Genomic DNA, 17,743 nt, shown 5'->3' with positions numbered 1-17,743 from the left:
GTAGCCTGGTGGCAGAATATGAACTACTCGCAAGATGGCGGCAGTGGAACCGCCACCTTAAACAGAGCTCGCCCGCTGACGCATGCCATGCAAGCTTCCGCAGACTCTGGTACGTCAACGATCAGAGAGAACCTCGGCATTCCTCTTCAGAAAATAAAGCGGCTAAAACTTCGGCAGCTATCCCGGTTTATGGAATGACGTACTTGAGCCGAAAATCTCGCTGGAAACTTCGACTAGCCGAACCTACGTGGCAGATTTACTGCAGAATTCAGGATGCCGCGCAGGGTCCAGTTAAGCGGCATATTGAAATAAATCTCGAGTGAAAAATTTTCAGACACCTAACTTTCTTACGTCAATGCGATACCATCTTATGCAACCTGGCAAGTCCTCGAAATAAAAAAAAGCATTAGCAGCTCTTGATGCCTTTGCCAGAAGTGACGTCACTTCCCTCGAGCCAATGGGAAAAACTTAGGCTTGGTGACGTCACTTCCTTCCAGCCAATCAGCGCCGACGACACATTTTCTTCCCGATAAGGTTTCTAATGCTATCGCATAAAAACCTCACGCACAATTAATATCATTCTTGGGAAAATTAAAATGTTATTGCACTTCTGTGGTCCTGTCACGGTCCGTCGTCCGTGGAAGTTCTGGGAGCAGGTGGGTTCAGGCAAAGTGTAGGGTGATGTGAAAGGGGACCTTATAATGGCTCTTATGTATGGAGGTTACCATACGCACATCGCTGCGACTTAATTATCAGCCCTGGTGAAAGGTGAGAAGTGTGGACGGGTCCCTTCTCTTCGGTTCTGCGTACTCCCTCAGCAAATTTTGACCGCCAAGCACCTCTTATTTCTTCTATCGATAATTTTCAGCAATCTCGGGGATACGGGTGAAGGGTTTTTTGAAGATGAACATGTACTAAATACGCTGTGCTGAGATAGATCATGACCTCTTACTGAGGAATAACGGGGTTATTGCTTTTTTCTCCGAGCGAGGAGCCATATTTTGACTGTTTGTGACGATGAACAAAAGCAAAGAAAAGAGTTTGCTGTACTTTCTGAAAAAAAAAAAAAAGTAGGCTTTAAAAATGGCGCTTCTGAGTCCATTATTCAGTGAAAACATTTCTGCTAATGGAAATTACTTTCATGCCATCAGATTAACGTTGTTAGAAGCTGTGATAATGAGAGAAGAGTAGCAGTGACTGTTCATAGCTAAGCAGGTGCTGCCCCCGTAACAATGACGACGCTTTCCTTCCTCCATGGACGACGCAGATCACTCCATCACAACGTTTCATCACGACGTCGACTTTGCTTGCCCCACTATGCATTATTAGGATTTCCGCGAGTGACAACGCCGCTGGCGCCGCGGTGGGGCAGCACAGCTGGGCTCAAAGCTTGGGAAGAATGGCGGCGGCGCATCGGGCTGACGCTAGTGCTCGGATCCTGTCAACGGTTCGGCGTCGCTGACGGCTCGTCGTGTCCGGGGAGAATGCACAACGCATGCGACCGGCGACGGGAGCGGCGGCAGCGGGGCATCGTCGGGGTGCCGTGTGCGGTGGCGTGCTCGTGACAGTAACCCTAATGCTATGTAAATAAGTGTGCCCCGGGCCGGGACCCCTGGGCGATGCCATCGTCGGCGTAGCGGATGGCCTCGTCGTTGAAGCGCAATGGGCCCGAGCTGTGGACGGCCGCGTACGACTACGAGGCGTCGGGCGACGACGAGCTGTCGCTGCGCCGGGGCCAGACGGTCGAGGTGCTGTCCAAGGATGCGCGCATCTCGGGCGACGACGGCTGGTGGACAGGCAAGATCGGCGACCGGGTGGGCATCTTCCCCTGCAACTTCGTGCAGGCGCTCGAGACGCGGCCGCGCGAGATCGCGTTCGGCGAGCTCGAGCTCGAGGAGGTGATCGGCGTGGGCGGCTTCGGCAAGGTGTACCGCGGCCTGTGGCGGGGCCAGGAGGTGGCCGTCAAGGCGGCCCGCCAGGACCCCGACGAGGACGTGGGCGCCGCGGCGCAGAGCGTGCGCCAGGAGGCGCAGCTCTTCTGGCGCCTGGCGCACCCGAACGTGGTCAGCCTGCTGGGCGTGTGCCTCGAGCCGCCCAACCTGTGCCTGGTGATGGAGTACGCGCGCGGCGGCCCGCTCAACCGCGTGCTGGCGGGCCGGCGTGTGCCGCCCGAGGTGCTGGTCGACTGGGCCGTGCAGATCGCGCGGGGCATGCAGTACCTGCACGGCGAGGCGTCGCTCATCCACCGCGACCTCAAGTCGAGCAACGTGCTGCTCAGCGAGCCCTACTCCGAGCACAGCAGCCGCAAGACGCTCAAGATCACCGACTTCGGCCTGGCGCGCCAAGTGACCGGCACCACGCGCATGTCGACGGCCGGCACCTACGCCTGGATGGCGCCCGAGGTGATCAAGTCGTCCACCTTCTCGCGCGCCTCCGACGTCTGGAGCTACGGCGTGCTCCTCTGGGAGCTGCTGACGGGAGAGACGCCCTACAAGGGCATCGACGCCCTGGCCGTCGCCTACGGCGTGGCCGTCAACAAGCTGACGCTGCCCATCCCGTCCACCTGCCCGGCGCCCTTCTCCCAGCTCATGCAAGGTGCGCAGCTCGACACAGGGGTTGCAGACACCCCCCACGTCAGGGCGTGTTTACAACATCTTTGTGGGCTGTAATAATGCTTGTGATAAGGCCTCTGTACCACACATTTTACGGCCATAGCAAAGAATGTACTACCGTCAGCGTCAGACGAAACATGAAGAGGAGATCTGAAACACGAAAACAAGAACAGAAAAGAATGTTGGCTGCTGGAGCGGAAGTACAGGCGCAGTCCATTAATGTGGACAACGAGCAGTTTGTTGTCTATGATGTAATAATCAACAGCACTAGTATATAGTGCCCATTAGCTTAAATTTTCTCCTTTTGCTATTTCAATTTCAGTTGTCTTGTGCACATTTTAATCTGATGCTGATAGTAGATTCCTATCTAGTTCTTTAATTTGTCAAACAAAATGGAGTTTCTTGCACTGATTCAGCAGGTGCAAGTTCCTGTACAGAATCAGTGTGGGCGTGCTTTATGGAGAAACTCTGTTGGACATGTCACATTTTTTAAAGGGAAAGCCCATAGGTATCATTCTGTGAATAAGCCATGTGTTCGTAATTGCTTTTAATTCATTTGTGAATTCAGCTTGGAGCGAGGCTTGGCAATATGAACTACTACTGCTATTTGTTTGCACGGGGCTACAGCTAATTGGCCTAAATGTAATCTGTCCTGTTACATAACTGTTCTATTCGAAATATCACCCGCTTTGATCAATTTGTTACATCTGCATTGGTCATGCTGCCTACATGTTTCACCTCCTAGTGAACAAGAAGAAACCGACTGACTTGCCAGGACTTCAGCACAAGTTTCGAGCATGCTGAATCCATGTATCCTGGACACTGGTGTGAGGCACTGAACAAGAAGCACATCAATCTCTATGGGACTGTGCTTGGCTGTGTAAAGTGTGGATTCTGGAAAGCTTGTTCTTTGCTCCACGAAGATCAGTTTTGTTGTTCTCATTTGGGAACCGAGAACTAAGGGCAGCTTTCATTTGTCTAGCTGCGGGAAAGCTTGAACGAACTGAAAAATCAGTGCTGCTCCAAAAGAGATGGTAGAAAAGGCATTCTGTCGCTTTTCTAAATGTTTCGTTTTGAATTCCAAGAGTGAGTTTGTTCATCACATGTCAACTGTAGCACACCTAGTTGTAGAACGTACAGTGTGTAGTGAAATATTGTAACTGGAGGTACTGAGGAAAGTGAAGAGTTATGTACACAGCTGTGACAGGAACCATACCTTGCAAATAAAAAAGTGTTGCTTTTGTCATATTAGGACAAAAGTAGGACTTTGTTTACAGGAGTACAGACACCTAATTTTAGTTGTGTGTTTTCTTCTCTGTAATGACGTATAAGACGTTAGTATACGTGGATCACCACTTTGTATTTGCCTGCAACTGCTAAGTAATTTACAATTGAATTTTTCTCTCGTGCTGTTTCGGTTCTGGATTTCAACGACTGAATGATGGCCGCGACGTCACAGGTTAATATAGGTCATGTAAGGCATGAAAAAATTGCGATGTAATTACTGATGATACATTGTTTGTTGTCATTCTAGCCCTTGCAGGAGGCTAGCTTGAGCACTGCAGTCAATTGAAATGACATACCTGCCAACATATTTTAGTTATTTTCAATCCTCACATGACCTAATCCCACCTTTCATGTCAAAGCAATCATTCAATTGTTGAAATTGAAACTAGAACAACATCAGAGAAGAAATTCGGTTATAAAATATTTCGTAGTCATAGGGGAATACAATGGGATGCTCCATGTACACTAATGTCGAAGAAATCTTTACAAAGGAGAAAGTATGTGAGCAGAAATTTGGTGTCTATACTCCTTTAAATGATAGCCGTGTTATATCTTTACTTTTTTGATATACTGCAGCCTCACATCAGGCTGTGGCAGGAGGAGATAAAAATGGAGACACAAATCACCACAATCAGCAACAGTTTACATGTAAATTGGACAAAGATGGTTAAATAAAATTGTAATAGCTAATAATAGTGAGATGTGTAAAGGAAACATTTAAATATAGCCCGCAGAAACAGGCAGTCATCCTATTTATATGTCCCAGGTTTCGCAGCTGATGGGGTTCGAGTTTTGTGCAGCACTCGGAGATATGCGTACCCACAGACTGTGACGCATTCTTTTGTTAGGGCTAAGATCTCTAATCACTGTGTGCCTGAGGTACATGGAGAAACATGACTTTACGGCATTTCCTTTGTCTTACTAGCCCCGTGTACTTGTCCGTGAAACTTGTTAGCAGTGAGAGTGGAAGCTTCAAGTGTGAAACAGCGGCTCCCAGACCCGTTCAGTTAGCTTGTGAACATGCAAGTACAGCAAGCTAGCTGTCTCTTCACTCTCGTGGCTATCGTTACACCGTTAATCGGTTGAAAGATGAAGAACAGTGTATGCAAGCTTGGCTCGTGGATAAGCCCACCCGATTCTATGTGAGAGAGCGGTACTGCTATCCAGAAGTGGTGCATTGGTATTCTGCTTGCTCCGCGTACATTCGTGGAGATATAATTTGAGGGCTGTCACTTTTGCTGCTGTTATGTGGCTAACGAAACGAATACGTTTACTTTCTAGCACCTGCCACTTACCGTACTTTGAGAGAACTGTCACTCTAGTTGACTTGAGCTGGTTGCTAGAGGAGCATCATATGCAAGTGAGTGCTCTCTTGTTGCTGGCTGCTGCAGCGTGCTGGAGTTCGGACCCCCATGAACGTCCCTCATTCACGGCTATCCTGACGGAACTGGAGAAGATCACTCAGTCACCTTTCATGAGTACACCACACGAGTCGTTCCACACGCTCCAGGAGGACTGGCGTCACGAGATTGCGCACCTCTTCGAGGAGGTGCGAGCACATTCATTTTGTTGTTCTTTCTTCTATGTTCGTGGCCATTGTAAAAGACCCTGGAACAGCTCGAATAATATGCTGCAGTTTTTGTGCCAGAAACATGTGTAGAGAGCGAATAGTGCTCTTTTCTGTGACATGGTGGGAAAAAAAGGTCGCCACCGTCTGGAAGACGAAGTAACGAGCGTTAGCTGTTGTAGATGGTTTTGCAGGTCTCAATGCGAGACGTGCTGTTTTCTAGTTGCTGCCACAGATGGCGCTGTGATCTCAGGGTGGTAGCAGACCCCACGAAATCTTGAAACGTGATGAGTAAGCGCTAACACTCAAAAAGTTGTGCTTGGTGGTTGGGATGCAGGGGTGTTACCCATGCATGCCCAGTTGCCTACCATACATTTGATGGGGAATAAAAAAAGAGCGGAAGAGGAGGGAGATGAATCTGTTGTGGCCGTGACACGTGACCATGGGTCCACCATGGCCCATAAAAACAAAACAAATGACCAGTTTTGCCTTCAGTGTGTCTATGAATTGAATAACAAAGCAAATAACCACATTCAATTTGCAACTGCACAGTATTAAGCAGGATGTGGTTAGAAGCCGCTTTGAGATCAAGACCTGGGTATAGGAGTGCACATCAGTCATCATGTAGTTCAGTTAAGCAAAACTGAAACTAAACTAATTCAATCATTTTTCAGGGTTGTCGTTTTCAGCGCATCCCTGTTGGCTGGAACAGTGGAAGCGGCGTTTGCAACAGTAATTTGTGGCTGGGTGTGCCTCCTGGTTAAGCACAGCTGCAGGGAAACGGAAATCACGACTCCTAGCTGTAAAGACAACTGACCTTGAAAGTCTTGTTTAGCCTTTTCTTGTCCCAGTTCTCACAAAACATTTGTGTGCAGACCTTGTAGATTATACGCTGTGGCTACACTCCCATAAGCACAAATATCCCCATGGTCCTTTTTCCTTGCAGCAGTTCAGAAAGGGAAGAATTAGTTTCCTAAGAGCCCACGAAGATCCCCATGTGGTCAAATTTTACTCCCTAAAGTTCCCTAAGAGCCCACAAACATTCCCGTTTGGCCAAATTTTACTCCCTAAAGTTCCCTGAAGAGGTGAAAATTCCTCAAATGGAACATCAATGCTTGCTGGACACAATTCTATCGAACCCTCCAGCATTTCTACTTGGGGTGTCAGTGCTCTCACTTGTCCCCATGTTTGCACCCTCTGTGTGCGTGTTATCATTTCTCGGGCAAACTTTCGATGATGGCATGTGTACTCCCGTGCAGGTGCGCTGCCGTGAGAAGGAGCTGCGGTGTCGTGAGGAGGAGTTGCACCGCGCCTTCGTGCAGCAGAAGCTGCAGGAGGCCCTGCTTCGCCAGCGGGAACAGGAGCTGGCCGAGCGCGAGATCAACCTGCTCGAGCGCGAGCTCAACGTCATGATCCTGGCACAGCAGGAGCACGCTCCGCCGACGCCCCGCAAGCGTGGGGGACACTTCCGCAAGTCCCGGCTGCGGCTGATCAAGGGGGGCAGCCAGATCAGCTCACCCTCTGGTACGCCCACCCCCTACCCGCTTCTACAGACTTATGAGAACGCAGAGAATTGAACAAATGAATGTGAAAGGAGCCATTTCGGACTGTTAACCACTGTACTGCTTTCTTTTCTTGTTTTGAACAGATTCCTTCAAGGATGCTAAGCGGACATGTTGCCATCTCAGTTACTGGGAATGCCAAATTAATGTTTATGATGTTTCATAAGTATGTGGAGAATGCTTCCCTGTCTGGATATGCAAGTTTCATGATGATTGGCATCTACTTTGAACATGTAACCAGCTTGCTGCATGGGAAAAGCATTCTGCCTTGCTCAGCTTTGTTATTGGAGGGAAAATTAGTCGCTCCTCTGGGTTGAATGTCGGGCTGGTTGGTGTTGTAGACCAGATGCTCTAAAACCGGAGACAGCCAGAAAGCTGACAGCTGGTAGCATGAAGCTGGATCAAGCGGTGCTTTAAATGCAATATACTGATGCCTTTTCTTGCATGGCACTCAGGTGACAAGTTATGGTTATGCCCCTGAGTAAGGATGCATTTCTCCTGCAGACGGAGCCTGCGTTTAGCATTTTTTCCATGTCTCTCCTATGTCACACAATGCTGCTTATGCTTTTAGGTTCACTGTGTTCTGTTAAAAAAGAAACAGTTGCCAACATGCGTAACTGTGCTTTTTGTTCACTATTTTCTCAGGTTGAAGAGCCTAGTTAGTGGCTGTAAGTATGGTTGTCTCGAATGAATGCCTTCTCGGCACTTTTTGCCGCCGCGTTTTAGAAGCTTCGTGCCGCTGAGTCACCATTTTCGTGGGTGCAGATTTCCGGCACAACATCACGGTGCAGCACACGCCCACGCATGACTTCCGGTCACTGCGGATGCCAGCCAGTCCCGAGAGTCCCCCTGCTTCACCCAGCCTGCCGCGGCTGAGGGCCTATGCTTGTTTGTACACTCTCCTGCAATTCCTTGCTGGGTATTTGTGCAGTGGTGCCGTGCCGAAGAAGTTATGGCTGAATTTGGCCATAACTTAAGGGGGGACATGGGTCTTAAAACATTTTTTTTTATTTACAGACCAAATGCAATGAAACTGCACAGACTTCTTCAGTTTTTTTCTGCTGATTTTAAATATGCAAGTTGTTTATTTCTAGGTCAATTAGTTCCTCAGATATTAATATATTTCATACCATTGTGTGCTCAAACAATAGAAAAAAATGGGCCGCCAGAAATTTAATTTTAATGTGTGGGTAGATACTACAATGTGTGAGGAATGCAACGCTGGAAGCAGTTTTCAGTTTTTTGTCCGTGTGGACAAATGGGCTTAATAGTTAGTTTCATGTGTGTCATGTGTTTTCTGGCACTGTATGTCTGGTTAACTCACTTGAAAACTAACTATTAAGCCCATTTGACCATACGGACAAAAAACTGAAAACTGATTCCGGCGTTGCATTCCTCACACATTGTAGTATCCACCCACATATTAAAATTAAATTCCTGGTGGCCCATTTTTTTTCTATTGTTTGAGCACACAATGGCATGATATATATTAATATCTCAAAAACTAATTGGCCTAGAAATAAACAAATTGCATATTTGAAATCAGCAGAAAAAACTGAATAAGTCTCTGCAGTTTCATTGCATTTGGTCTGTAAATAAAAAAAAAATGTTCCAAGACCCATGTCCCCCCTTAAGACTTCTGTTTTTGACAAGAAATGACCATAATTATTGTTAGATGCAACATATTCTGGATTGAGACTTGTTGCTTTTGCAATATAATATATATATTACAAAATTATTTTTGTAATATATATATATTGTAATTATTTTTGTATTACAAAAATAATTTTGTAATATATATATTATATTGCAAAATTATTTTTGTGTAAAACATTCTGCATGCATATGCCTCGTTACAAGCTAGTAGTAGATGTTCAGGTCACATTGTTTCACAAGTTGGTTGTCTCAAATTTAGTGCGTGGTGTGCCATTGAGCACTTCTGTCACACAGTGTGGTATTGCAGTCCTTTTTTGCAGTAAATTGTCTTTCTTTGATTTAGCAAGCTCAGTGCATGATGAGTGTTTTGTGGCCGTGCTCCTCTGAGGCACATGGCTAACTGTGATCTCGGAAGGGGCTCTGGTACAACTGGTTAATTAGTTCAGTCGTGTTGTGTTAGCAATTTTTAAAATGTCATAACTTGTTTAGGAGCTTTGATTCTCTTAGGCACCTAAAAACACGGCAAGCATTGACACCTGCATTTTCTCCAAGGAGTAGCAAGCTGGAGTGAAACTAGGTAGGAGGCGGCCGCGAGTATGGCAGTCTATTTTTCTTGGGGTGTGCAGAGATGGGGAATCTCCAGACTCTAGAGCTTGCAGGGAAGTGAGGGTACATGTCTTAATTTACTGGTATCTGAGCTGGAGTGCATCTAGGTCACTGCATTCAAAATTGTTCACTGCCTTATTTCCTGCATTGAATCGGGCATGCCACGAGCTTTCATGTCAGATGGTTGTTCCTGCAAATGCTTGGTGCCTTATGCCTGTCCATCGATTTGTGGTGCAGTGCCACCTGACGGGGGTCTCAAGGGCAAGACGTGGGGCCCTAGCTCCGTGCACCAGCGCGAGCGTCAGAGCCCCCGTACCCGGAAGCACCTGCTGGTCGACGCCAACAAGCGCTGGTCTCGTTCGGCGCCGAACTTGCCCCGTGGGGACGACGACGACCAGGCGTCGATGGTGACACCCCTGCTCGCTGGGACATCAGCCACCAACGTGTCGTCTTCCTCCACGTCGTCCCCTCCACGACGGCTGCCTTGCCTGCGACGCGGCACCGAGCTGCTGCTCTTCAACGCGGGCGCGCTGCTGGCCGCGCCGGGCGCCGGCTTTGACGTGCGCCTTGCGCCGCGCACCCACCCACGACTGGGCACCGCGGGAGGAGCCCCCGAGGACGTCCCGCTGTACCCCGTCTGCGCCGCGGCCAACGAACAGGCAGCCGCGGTTGCCGCGCTCAACAGCTTCCATGGCCACAGGCAGCAGCTCAGCCTAGATGCCAACACTACCCGGTGCCCGCTGTCGCCATTTGGCCGCCGAAAATCGTCGACGGCGTCCAACGACAGCTCGAGCGACCAGGCGTACGCCAGCTCGGCGAGCAGCTCGGGCCCTCCCTTGTCGCCGCCCGAGGGCCGCCTTGAGGTGTGGTCGCCGCGGCAGAGACCCCGCCCGCTTCCCACACCCAGCAGTGAGTCGCGCGTACGCTTCACCGTCGGTGTCGGCACCGAGCCAGCCACGTGCAGCCGCGCGGCCGGCACTAGCGACCCCGCCGAGCCGCTCTCCCTGTGAGCTAGTCTCTGCCCATGTTGTGAAACATTCCAGGACACTGCCAGGCACGACGACGATGAACAAAACCTCACATTCCACGCTCCTATTTGTTTTTTTTTCGTAATAAAGTCCCCCCCGCCCCCTCTCCTGTCGTGCTGCACACTTTCAACGCCCCTCCGTGACGGAAGAATCTGTGCCTGCCGCCATTCGTCGTCATCTTGTGCGTGCAGCAAGCTGACAGCTTGACAGACTCTGTACCAGACTTGGCAAGGCTGGGACTGTGAAGTTTTGTGAACCTCAGCTTTGATCATTTATTCCGGTGCACAGTCAGTCACATGTCTGGAAACACAAGGTTTGTCTTCTGTGGCTGCTTGTGAAGAAAAAAAAAATCATATTGCACTCCATCCTAGTCCTGTCTCATCGCCTGGCAAACGAAATGTGCATGTGGCTTACCAGCAGTCCTTAAATATACTGAGGACCAATTTGAAGTTGGCCCATATTGATATACCACTGCGTCCTAATTGCAAAGTGGACACTTTTTTAAGAGCTAAGAAAGACTAACAAATGAGATGCAGGCATTGCCATCAACAGCTGTTTCGTGAAGCAAACCGTGATGACGTCGACCGATTTTAAATGAACACTTGTAGAATTAATGTCGGCAGTCCCTGTAGCATTTTTTCTGGACATTGCACAAATTTTGATTCCTCACTGAATTTGTTATAACCAGATTTGCATGTGGACCAACCAGCCTGAATGTCCCAATCCCAGTCCTCGAGCCACCGTGTTGCTTCTGTCTAGTCGCAAAGTAGCATTACAAATTCTGTTTTGGTGGGACTATTACTAAACCAGAAATTGTTAAAAGGCACCTCATGTAATGACTGTGCAGGGACACCAATGCTGCTGCAGTCTTAAAGACAAAATAACGAGGTGAGAAGGGAGACGCTGAGTGCCCAGGATTTTAACTAAAGCTGTATCTGCGGTGTACCACACGTCAAAAATGGGTGGCTGCTATAGTGAAAAATTACGAGGAACTTGGTGGCTAAAGCGGTGGAAGGCGAAAGCCTAAGTGCTGCATTCTGCTACGCGATTGTTCACTTCACAGTCTGTTCGTGCATTAATTAACTGCCAATTAATGACACTTAATCTTAGCCTTTAGGAGTGGAACGCAACAGCGTGCTATAGCGCTGCCAGGGAGTACGCAGTAGCTCCCTGGCAGTAAATTAAGCAGCAGCTGTCTCGCATATCTCAGTGGACACCAGTCGAAAATTGTATTTCAGGAAAGGAAATTGTGGAGTAACTGTCTCGCATATTTCAGTGGACACCCGTCAAAATTCGCGCGCAGTGACGTTTCCACCAATCTGAAACGCGGACAAATTTGCTAACACGTCTTGGTCACGACAGTATGAGCCATTAATGGCTTTCGCCTTAATATGCAAGCCCGGCATTCATGGCTTTTGATCAGCACAAACTTAGTGCATAACAGTCAGCACAAACTTTGTGCATAACAGTGCAATAGCTACTGAGAGAACATTCAGCACACTGTTATTACTCTGCAACCGATGAGACACCAATTTAGACTAACCACCACTAAGTGGCCATCTGCTGGGATACGATTTGTTTGGGGTAACTAGCCTGTGTAGTCTTCAGAAGATTTGCTTACTAAACAAGTGAAATGTGGGCTATCTTGTGCTAGGGTAAGAGACAGTAGCCTGCACCCGAGATGTATCGTCATAGTGGACAGGACTATGACTGCACATGTATCATTTATTAGTAAAATCGCACGTGTGCACACGTGAGGACTGCGTACGGCAAACAACCTTCCGCACAACCTTTGTGGGAGTGTGTGTCAATTCATATCTTATCACCCCATCAGGAGTAGCACGCCAGGTATATTCCCAGGCAGGCATGTCCAGTCATTACTGAAGAGTGCCTCCTCCAATGTTGCCTCATCTAGTGTTGCCTAGTCACACATGAGGATGTCTTGTGGGCCACAGCTGATAAATGCTGTGTGACATGGGTCTACTGATATGGGTGTTAGCTGCCTCTTCAGGTGAGGATGCTACCAGTCTTGCTGATGGGTGATCCACGACACAGGTAAGGTAGATGCAACGCAAGCTGCTGAATGCACTGTTAGACTGTAGAGAACCTTCTAATCTCAACTAAAGTTGCATATTTCCTGCCAATATGTATGATATAAAAGTGCGCAAACTGCACCAAACATTACAACTGATGAGTTGGGTGGTGGGAAAGCACAAAGAACAATGACGGCTACATCCTGATCGAAAACTGCAATGGAGTGCTGAAGCCATATGTCCCATCACACACATCACTGAGTTTTCTAGTTCACAAAAAGACTGCTCTAAACCTGAGCAAACCTCACATAGCTCTTGACTTAGATTAAAGCATGGGCTTCTCACTTCGGTTATGAATAACACTTGTGACGAATACAGCGCAGAAGGTCTTTAAGTGGAGTTTCCTATGAAACACCAACTAGAAATTAAGTGACAAGCAATTATGCCATTGCTTCTGTTCGCCAAGAATTGATATCGGTTGACTAGCACATTGCGAGGCCCAAGTTACCCACGGCTCTTCTGAAATGGTTACAGGTGCCTCTACTGGAAGTACAAATGGTTTGTGAATGAATGCAAAATATTCTGCTCAGTGCTTGAAAAGGACTTGAGTGCTAAATATATTGGTACAAAACATTCACTCCAATCTGAAAGCTGTAGAATTAGCAGCAGCGGTTTCCTCGGGTGATGGAAAGAAATTTCATGACATTCATAGTTGCAAAGGCCAGTGCTGAGAAGTCCATAGGCTATTCGAATGCAAGCCAAAAGTTAGGCTTTCAATTCTAGTGCTCCTCGGGTCCAAAACAAACGCTAAGACAAATCTCTTCTTTGAGAAAAAAAGATGGCCACACTTTCAGTTCTTGGTATATCAGAGGTACCATGAAATAAACCAGCCCCTGTTAACATAGCTGCTCAAGTCCTAGTTTAGCCTTGCCAAAAACTGTTTCACATTTCTCAGTAAAACACAATGTGTCGAGGCACTTCTCTGAACAAGATGGCTGCTTGTGAAAGTAAATGTCGGCTTCAGAAGAACATTTTTAACTCTTAAAAGCCATTCATTTGCCTAGAAAAGCTAACAAACAGCCTTCAAATATTTATTTCAATGACTGTTTCACTTGTTCCTTTTCTTATCGTGCTGTACTCGCAACACAGCTCAACAGTTCTCTTGCATTTGACTCTGTCCAAGTCCTCATTATATGTATTTTTCTATTTTCTGTGTTTAACATTAGAATCATTTTATTTATACATAATAAGCCACTTCTGCGTCAGTTTGATAGTAACGATAGAGCATTCAAGAAACTAGCCATGCTTAATAGTCTTTGCCTGTAAGCATTTCAAACACACACTACACCAGGGGCACCAAGTCCACACCGTTTACAACAGGAGTCTCCAGTGATCATGGCAACATACTAATGAATGTCTCAGCAAACAGAAAAGACAATAGCCAGGAATGCTGCAATAGATAGCACAGAATGACCCCAGAAATCAGCTCCAAATCCATCTGTTCTGCTATTACCCCAGCTGTGCCTTTCTTTTTACAATTTCCTTGGAAGTTAGCAATACGGTTTATGGGGGTTTAAAGTCCCAAAGCGACTCACGCTATGAGGGACGCCTTAGTGAAGGACTCCGGAAATTGACCACCTGGGGTTCTTTAACGTGCACCAACATCGCACAGTACACGTACCTCTAGAATTCTGCCTCTGTCAAAATTCGACTGCCGCGGCTGAGATCGAACCTGCGTTGTTCGGGTCAGCAGCCGAGCGCCAGGTCTTTGCAGAACTCTGACATAATACATTGCATGCGTTTATGTGAAGCCAAGGCAGACATGCCACCCAGAAGACCACTGTGTGCGCAGCAACCTTTTCAGACTAAAAACATTCAGTTGAGATTTTCTTTATTACGAAGCACAGGCGAAAACAATGTGCAGTCCATGTTACACAGGTGAAATTGCTGCACATGCAACACCTTTCTTGCTTGCAGTTATTGGCAGATTTACATCCCTGATATTGGCAGCATGAACAAAGTGTGCTAAGCATAAACAGCAAAAAGGCTGCAAGAATAAATATCTGGCACGAGTATCGGCCAAAGTGCAACATTAACCTTGAATTAGGCACGCATGTATGTGTCAAAACAGACTGAGAACATAAATGGAATGCCCAAGGCAGCTGGCAATGTGTCAGCGCAGTACTGACATCACAAAGATTGTGACTACAGCCACTCGTCAAGACTGTTTAGTTACGTCAACTCCTTTCATGAGTTTCAACGAATACGGACAGAGGTCTCGAAGATCAGTCAGTAAGCCTGGTGCCCATAGCATACCCCCTCCTCCCCAATACGATAAATACAGCACAGGCTTGCATCACCCCAAAAGACACGTACAGCTGCAAAAAATATAAAAGGGAGCACGCGGGCCGACCGCGCGCCCGTGACTGTTCCGCAAGTTGGAGGCACAAACTGTTGCTCTTAAAAAGGGGGGCGTGGCTACGGTTTTAAGAACAGTAGCAATTTCAAGAAAGTGCCTCCAATTAAAAAAAAAAAAATAGTACAAGCCGAAAGAGCTCTTCAGTGCGACTATCACATCCCGCTTCACAGCATGCGACAAGCAAATATGACGCAGGGCGTGCCCATCGGTGCGTCTTCTATCTGTAGAACCACGGGATGAGTCAGGCACAGGCTAGCGTGTTCCCTTTTATACCGTTCGCGTCTGTACAACGGATACGCATACGTACTCACACACGTCTAAATCTTGATCGACTGGCATCAGGAATGAGTAGACATCACGCGCTTGACACCGTGGCCCACGGAAAGCTCAGACCAGCCGCCCAAAGCGAGTGCAATCACGGTGCGTGCGTTCTCGATGGCGTCGGCGTGCGCCTTCGCGTGCAAGTGGCGGCGGAGTGCAGTTATCTCGCGCGACGTCTTTCTCCCTCACCGGCCCCGGCTCGCCGTGCTCAGTAGCGCGGACCCTGCTGTTGGGCCGGCTGCTGAGCCGTGACTTGGACGAGCTCCGGCCTCTGCCAGCCGGGCTCCTGCTTCAGATCCTCGTCGTCTTCGTCGTCTCCCCCGTGCTCGATTTCGTAGCGGTACTTGGGCGCCGTGATTCCGAACCAGTTGGCTAGGTGCTCGCCCAGGTAGTCGCACACGGCCAGAGCCTGGGTGCCCAGCTGCAGCGCCCAGTGCAGCAAGAACGGCGCCCAAGGTAGAGTCCTCTGCGAGTCACCGCCGCTAGAGTTCTGCAGCTGCCCCGCCAGGCAACAACTCACGACAGCACCGTCGTACTTACCGGATCCACAACGGTCGCTGCCGGGGCTACGGCGGTTGGTTCCTCTTCTTCGGAGTTGCACTCCTCGAGCACGCCGTCGCTGAAATGTAGCAACTTACGTGGCGCGGATTGTTTCGAAGACGCTGCGAGATCGGCCATCTTTCGTGGATTGGATTGGACACGGCTTGGATTCGTTCGGATTAATTGATGACGATAGCGCCCCGGCTGATGTTGAGAGACGGCGACCTTCTTTGACGGCCGAATTACGGAACGATCGCAATCTCAAACCAGGGAGAAAACAGTCACGAAGCCCTACTCCGGGCTTAACGAAATCCACCTGGTCTTGTTTAAAAACCTCGTCCGCTTACATTGTTAAAGGAAACACAAATGCTACGTCAGGTGGACCACAGCCAAGCGAACGAGTGGTCCAGGAGATCCTAACGTCAGACCCCAAAACTCCGCGTGCAGCAGCTTATACTTTCGTACACATTAGAACAGATGCTTGAGCGAGTTGGTATGCCGTTTTGAGATGCACAGCGCTTACTTAGAAAGAGACAAAAGGGAATACATACAGGAACATCCTTTTGTAGGTACGAATTGCGCACAAAAGACATACACAGGAAAAACATATAGACATATGTCCAAGGAATATCCTTGTACATATGTCTCCTTTTTGTCCCTCCGTACACACTGTTCATATGAAAAAAAAAAAAAAAAAAGCCTTTGGTACACCCAAGAGGTGTCAGCACCGCGAAAACTTGATGCTAAGTTAGTTGTTAGTACATACCTTAAAAGTAAAATAGTGCAAACAAACGACCACAGCAAGACGAAAGATGACACGACACAAATCAAGATATAGCCCCGGCTGTCGGAAGAAAATATGCAACACTAACCAATAAACTTAGACACAGTGTACCGTGTGTCAAGACACACACATATCATTACTGGTACTCTGTTTTGCTGCAATTTAATCCCAACATGGCGGATTTCATAGGTCCAAAAGTCACAAATATTAAGCTCCGCTGCGAAAGGCATCCAATGAGTGCATAGCAACAAAGTCTTGTGCAGTGGCCATGTTTGATACCTCATAGGTGGACATGGCATAATACATAACCACCTTGTAGGCACTGTCAGTATTCTCCAAATATGTTTATTGCTAATGTTCAGCAACATCCGCGGAACGTCTAATCGTGACCCTTCAGTCAAACCTGTATCCACTGACGGCCCATACACAAATCATTAAAGGTTGCTTAATTGTAACATGAAGTGCATTTGCTGTAGATAATACAAAATGTAATTTGCCATAATGGGCTCAAACTTAGAAGCACCTTATTTCCATTCACTGAATGCAACAAATTATTGCAATTTTAAGCACAGTTAATGGTTGCGACCTCAGCTAATAGAAGTGCATTACTTGCAACACCATTATCTTAAATAAAAGCAAACCAACTTATTTGCATTTGAAAAACAGATGAGTACTGAGACAATCACTGACTTTTGAAATACTGCAAACCTTATCCTAGCCTGAGCACGCTTCGACAATTATTTACTGAATTTTAAAATACTGCACACCTTATCCTAGCCTGAGCACCACTGCACTTAACAGAACAATGTACCCACGATAATTCATGAATAAATCAGGATTAATGCAGGATAAGAAATACATTAAGTACCAAAATAAGCAGCTAATGGAACACACTGTTGCTAATATGTGCAAGAAATTCACATGGCTCTTGTGCAAGTTGGAAAAACCACAGCACAAAACATCTACAAAAATGTAAGAGACAACACGCAGCAATGTTTTGAGTAATGCTGGTGTGCCTGTAACATGTGCCAATGGGCATAACCGATCATGTTTCAGCATTAAAGACTTAAGGAAAACCAAGACGAATTCAACTCAACAAGCTACACAAGTCAGAACTCTTCTTTGGTCAACCCATGGCTTTCATTTGGTCCAGCTATTTGTTTGTAAAGTGAAAAGACCCTTCATTACTCCATTGCTGTGCATATCTCGTATGTCAATTTGGTAATGCCGGCTGATAGCATTCACAACACTAGTATTATGAATGAGTCAAGAGGGTGACTTTTACCAAAACAAATACCATGCAAAATTTGCCCACCAGAGTTTTTATG

General features: G+C 47.5%; 1 protein-coding gene across 2 annotated transcripts; it reads left to right on the top strand.

Moving 5' to 3' along the window:
* Positions 1–1,347: 1,347 nt before the first annotated feature.
* LOC149330845 (mitogen-activated protein kinase kinase kinase 9-like) lies at positions 1,348–10,681 on the top strand. Of its 2 annotated transcripts, XM_089561535.1 has the most exons (5): positions 1,350–2,595; positions 5,291–5,448; positions 6,726–6,990; positions 7,794–7,916; positions 9,528–10,681. In XM_089561535.1, exons 1-5 carry the CDS (start codon positions 1,641–1,643, stop codon positions 10,298–10,300), a joined length of 2,274 nt encoding a protein of 757 aa, XP_089417661.1. In that variant the 5' UTR covers positions 1,350–1,640; the 3' UTR covers positions 10,301–10,681. The 2 variants fall into 2 exon arrangements, with proteins under 2 accessions (XP_089417662.1, XP_089417661.1); XM_089561536.1 differs by lacking the exon at positions 7,794–7,916 and having other exon boundaries at positions 1,348–2,595.
* The last annotated feature ends 7,062 nt before the right edge of the window (positions 10,682–17,743 follow it).

This window comes from Amblyomma mixtum, chromosome 9 (genome assembly GCF_055824585.1).
Source record: "Amblyomma mixtum isolate Tamu chromosome 9, ASM5582458v1, whole genome shotgun sequence".
In the NCBI taxonomy this organism is placed as follows: domain Eukaryota; kingdom Metazoa; phylum Arthropoda; class Arachnida; order Ixodida; family Ixodidae; genus Amblyomma; species Amblyomma mixtum.
The sequence above is the reverse complement of the archived record's forward strand: the minus strand, read 5'-3'. Positions and strand labels throughout refer to the sequence as shown.

What these genes read in the sequence shown, in the direction of transcription:
- LOC149330845 (XM_089561535.1), top strand. Translation starts at nt 1,641, where the DNA reads ATGGCCTCGTCGTTGAAGCGCAATGGGCCCGAGCTGTGGACGGCCGCG. An exon ending in CTTCTCCCAGCTCATGCAAG is followed by an intron (nt 2,596 to 5,290) that starts GTGCGCAGCTCG and finishes TGGCTGCTGCAG; the next exon opens with CGTGCTGGAGTTCGGACCCC. An exon ending in TTGCGCACCTCTTCGAGGAG is followed by an intron (nt 5,449 to 6,725) that starts GTGCGAGCACAT and finishes ACTCCCGTGCAG; the next exon opens with GTGCGCTGCCGTGAGAAGGA.